We start from the raw sequence: 5306 nt of genomic DNA on the forward strand, positions 1-5306 counted from the left end.
ATAAAAGGCGCAAAATTTTCATGTGACTCAAATAAACAATTCTACTTTTCATAAAATAAAACAGTTCGTTTTATTATTTCTTACACTTTTAATTTCGTAAATTTTGTCCCCTTTACTTCATTATTAAATGCACAATTAATGTTTGCCATAGAAATTTTCTTACCAAGGTTCATTATTAAAAATATACGGTAAAACAAAAAAGGAAATATTCGTAATAATAAATCGACGTGCTCGATTAAAAATAATAATAAAATTACAAACTTTCATAAAATTCACAATATTCCAATTAAAAAATATCTTGTAAAATGCATAAAAATATTATAAAAGTTGGTACACTTTATACCTATGTACATGAATATTATTATCAGACAGACTGTTTCACTTGCTTCACATTACTCGCAGAAATGTATATCATAAAAAATATAATATATCTTTAATATATAAGGTAACGTAATAGTAATTGATATAACATACACTTTGGGATAAGAGGATTTTTTTTTTTTTGCCGTATACACGCGAGTTTGTCGCGAAAAAAAAAACTAAAATTAAAAGAAAACAATAAACAACACGACCGCACCGCTAAGAGTTAGTCAATTTACTTGCGTAATGCTCATTTAATGCAAATTTCATCTCTCGTCTCTATCTGTACAATCTATTTTTTGTCTTCCTCTCGAATGTACTGATAAATGACGCTAAAATCTTTGCCGCCCAATCCGTGGGCCATCATTGTCCTATAAATTTGATGGGACAATGAGCCGAGGGCTATTGGTGATCCAGTTCTTGTTGCAGAGGCTTGTGCTAGTCCTAGATCCTTAGCTATTAAGGCCGTGCTGAATCCACCCTGCAATTGTTAATCGCAATAATTGATTATTGTAATAGGTAAAGAGGAGAGTCATGTAAAAAGTGATAGTCAATGATAAATCGAGACTTGTTTATTACATTGTAATCGTTGGAGCTGGGAACCGTTGGAATTAGTCCAGGAATCGGACTGTAAATTTCGGAGGACCAACATCTTCCCGTACTTGTGTTTATGATATCAGTTAGGATTTTCGGATTCAATCCTAATCTACAACATTGTAATTTATACTATTTCACTATATTAATGCTGATTGATATTATTGTAAATGTGCTATGATATTTTAATTAATGTTCAAATTTATTATTTTGGCTCATATAAAGTCATAATAAAGTCAAGCTCCTTGTAAATTTTTCAATTTATTTCCATCAAATTGTAAATCATAAATGGTAGAAAAAATTTGCCACCCTACTAATTCCTAAGTAAGTATATTTATTGTCAAATTAGCGATCAATTGATAATAAAGCATCCCTTAAATTTCTTTTGGAACACCGCAGATTCAGTAGTCGCGGCTAGACAAGCTTTACTTTACCCTTTAAGCGTTGATTATATGTTTGACTTCAAATTTTGTTACTTGCTAAGTAAAAACAATCGTTTTTTATTTAAGCTAACATTGCAATTAAAGTAATGCATGTTAAGAAATAAATTCTTAAGCACTTGACGTTAAGAATAAACTCTGTAAAATATACAAAAAGAGTGACTTTACGGGTGTTCGCTTAAAAACAAAAAAAAAAAAAAAAATTCAAAAAAACAAAAAAACAAAAAAAAACTACGAGGATACATAAATGACGTAAAAACTTTTAACACAATAGTTCAACAATAATGTCTAATGCTCGAATTGAAATGGTACGAAACTATAATAAAAATGATTATATAACGGTAACTCACTTGTCACCTAGATTGAGCGCTTCGGATACTCCAATCATTGAGATGGCGAGAAGCATATTGTTGCAAATCTTTGCCACTTGGCCCATTCCAATATCTCCGCAATGGACCGCTCTTGAACCCATCGCTTCTAAAAATGTCCTGGCTCCTTCAAAGTCCAGCTTAGACCCACCGACCATGAAAGTGAGGGTAGCATTTTCCGCCCCGACGACTCCTGAATTATAATATTAATTTATTTTCATTCATTGCGATAAATTCATAGCACTTGCGCGTTATCGATACCAGGACGTGCACACGACGTATTATGTAACTCTAATGTGTACCTCCTGAGACTGGGCCATCGATAAATCTAAGGCCATTCTTTTCCGCCTCTTTAGCAATTGTTTGTGAAACCGTCGGATCGATGGTGCTGCTGTCGACCAGAAGTGTGCCCTTCTTGGCGGCGCTGAAATTTCATTATATCATTTCCGTTATATTGCAGAAAATTAAGGAAGATTACTCGTTAAGCTAATCGACCAGCAACCTTATAATGCCTGTTTTACTGGTATAGCACTCCAAGACGTGTTGGTTCATGGGCAACATGGTAACAAGTACCTCGGAATTTTTCGATACCTCGGCAACGCTCGCGGCCCCTTTAGCGCCAGCACTCACAACATTTTCTATGGCCTTTTCGTTAATGTCGTAAACTGTGAGTCTGTATCCTTTTTTAATGAGATTCTTCGCCATGTAAGCGCCCATATTACCCAAGCCCACGAAGCCGACATTTGAAAAGTCTCGTTGACTCGCTAATAAGTTTTCAAATGATTATAAATAATGTCAAGACAAGTTTATGATAATTTTATAATCAGCGCATATATCCATCACTATAGATCCCTTAACTTTTGCACATTAATTATGTCATTGCTCATTTCCTTGAATAATCTCGCAATCGCTCTTATTGTAATTATACATTTATCATTCTTTCCATTTCTAATTAAGCATATCCAAAATAAGGACGACTGAATTCTTGTATGAAAAATACGGTTTAACTATAAAACTTAATATTATCTGTATAATGTGAATATAATACTCGGAAGACATACGAAATCTTGAAATATAAATAACACGGAGATACCAAACATATATATATATATATATATATATATATATATATATATATATAATGCAGAGGCTTATGAAAATAAAAAAATTTTAATTATACATTTAAGATTACACGAATTAATATTTAACATCATTTTTATATTATCGCAACTTAAATATTTACAAGGAAATAACTATTTTATACGAAAGGTTATTGTAGTATATTACACATGTAGAAAACATTAGGTTATCGAACTCGTAAATAAGTGCTTACGCAATATATCTGATAATTTAAGTTATTATATATACATATACATATATATATATACATATATATATATATATATATATTTGTTCATGTACGTGCCCGTGCATGCGTGCGTGTATGTGTCCGCGCGCATGTACGTATGTATATGTATTCATGCACATGCATCTGTACGTGCGTATATTTATGCGTGTGTATGTATTGAAATATCATACAGTATTATGTATAAAATTGAATAAAAGTTATATATCGATATATTATAAATGTATGTTTGTGCTTAATTGTAGAAAAATTGTTGGTACTTCATTGTTGAAAATGACAAAAACAACGTGTTAAACAAGTAACAATACCTCGGTAAGTTTTCTAAGCAAAAATTTCTTCAAACATTTGTTAATTTCGCTTTTTAATTCACGAGTGGCCAAAGGATTATTATCGTTTGAATATTTATTCTTATCGAAAGCTGTAATATTCCCTTGTAATATTCTTAACGCTAATTTAGACTATTTTATCGTGGAAAATTAACTAACGCCAATATTGCTTTATGAAAGAATACTAATATAAACAATAATGTATTCTATAAATAATAAATACTGAGATATAAAATAACTCACCTCTTCTAATTACACCTAAAGATTTCGCAAAAGTTGTAAGTATGCCCATATTTTGAGTAAATCAAGCGTATATCTTGAAATTCGGGGCAATCGGCACAAGAAATAAGAAAATCAAAGATATGGCCGAATAGTATTTCAAGACGAGACTTAATTCGAAATGTAATGTTTAATTCACTCCACCACTACATTGTTTACGAATAATGACGTACACGATTTTGACCTTTATCAATTATAAAAATTAAATTTTTGTTTAAAATCACTAGACTGATAAAAGGCTAAGAATCAAACTTTTAAATACAATGAGAAAAATGACGAAAAGTAATGTTATTTCTGCATCTCAGAAGTCAACAGAGTGAAATAAAGCTCGTCATCGCACGTACACAATAGCATACGTATATATAAGAACCAGTTCTATACTTCTCTCTCTCTCTCTCTCTCTCTCTCTCTCTCTCTCTCTTTCTCTTTCGCTTTTTCCCTCTCTCCTTATCTATCGCTGTCTCTATATCTATCTGTTTTTCTCTATCTAGTTATCTCTCTATCTCCATTATACATATACGAGCGCGTGTGTAGAGCACGCAAACAGGGTTTAAACTTTATTAACATAAAGTGTAAAGTGATTGGTTTAAAATAAGGCGAGGCCGAGTGGAGATCCTCTCATTTGTTGAATACTTATCAATAAGTTTGAATAAGCGCCTCTTCGTACCCATATTTTCGATTAGACAATTACCGTATTATCATGCAAATCCACAGTGTACTTGATAAATTAATAACTAATGCAATTAGTTATGAAATAATATAATGCAATCATATAAAAATTGTGTATTGTCAGAAGAAGGACTTTTAAAATAAACATAATCATTCGATTTTCTAATTTTGTATAACATAAAAACATAGTCTATTGTTTAAAAGCATACGACAAATGTATATAATATTATCTCTGTATACATATATTTATAAGTTTATAATCACGAAATTCATATTGTAGGTCATCTACATTAATTTTGAAGCAATAAAGATTCGCCCCATTACTATCGTCATCTCGGATCATTATCATCCAATTCATTTCTGAGCTTAAGTATGGTTTAGTAAATGAATTATTCCCTTAGTTATTTCTTTTGTATTTTTAAAGACTGGCAATTAAATTACCTACGCTTGATTCATAAAAAATAGTCATGCAAATCATTAGATAAAATATAAAGGCATTAGTGTTTCTATTATTTAATCAATTCACTATTCCTTTTAATACAATAAATTATTAAAATTAATTATTTTGAATGAATGGACCGACCCTGAATACCAAATTGAAAGCTGACAATTAATTTTATTTAGAAGGGATAAGCTTTTGTCATATATTTATTAATATTTTTTTTATGACAACGTATATCAATGCATTGTGAAAATGCTAATTGTAGTGGAAACATTTATAATAATGTGCTCATTTATGTGTATCTAAAACTTTATTGTAGATTAATATAGTATAAATTTTACAGGAATACCAATTTTTATTTAAACACTATGATTCAATTCAATTTAGTATCAATTATAAGATTTGAACACAAAAAATTAAATTATTGCGATAAAACATTTACAAAAATATAGAAAGTATTAA

At 30.4% G+C, this 5306-nt stretch overlaps 1 protein-coding gene across 1 annotated transcript; it reads right to left on the reverse strand.

The window, feature by feature from the left end:
• Positions 1 to 604: 604 nt before the first annotated feature.
• On the reverse strand, positions 605 to 4049 carry LOC105359007 (3-hydroxyisobutyrate dehydrogenase, mitochondrial). Its single transcript, XM_011495486.1, has 6 exons — positions 3698 to 4049; positions 2265 to 2526; positions 2065 to 2186; positions 1745 to 1955; positions 940 to 1066; positions 605 to 841 (listed from the first exon to the last, which is right to left on the reverse strand). The coding sequence occupies exons 1-6, from the start codon at positions 3744 to 3746 to the stop codon at positions 653 to 655; spliced, it is 960 nt and encodes a 319-aa protein (XP_011493788.1). The 5' UTR covers positions 3747 to 4049; the 3' UTR covers positions 605 to 652.
• Between the last annotated feature and the right edge of the window lie 1257 nt (positions 4050 to 5306).

The sequence above is a fragment of the Ceratosolen solmsi genome, unplaced genomic scaffold (genome assembly GCF_000503995.2).
Source record: "Ceratosolen solmsi marchali unplaced genomic scaffold, CerSol_1.0 scaffold10, whole genome shotgun sequence".
NCBI classification, from domain to species: Eukaryota; Metazoa; Arthropoda; class Insecta; order Hymenoptera; family Agaonidae; genus Ceratosolen; species Ceratosolen solmsi.

Bases quoted from the DNA above. Each gene is read 5' to 3' on its own strand.
- LOC105359007 (XM_011495486.1), bottom strand. From the start codon at position 3,746: ATGGGCATACTTACAACTTTTGCGAAATCTTTAGGTGTAATTAGAAGA. The intron at 2,187-2,264 runs GTTGCTGGTCGA...ATGAAATTTCAG, and splicing joins AGTAAAACAGGCATTATAAG to CGCCGCCAAGAAGGGCACAC. The intron at 1,956-2,064 runs GTACACATTAGA...ATTATAATTCAG, and splicing joins CGATGGCCCAGTCTCAGGAG to GAGTCGTCGGGGCGGAAAAT.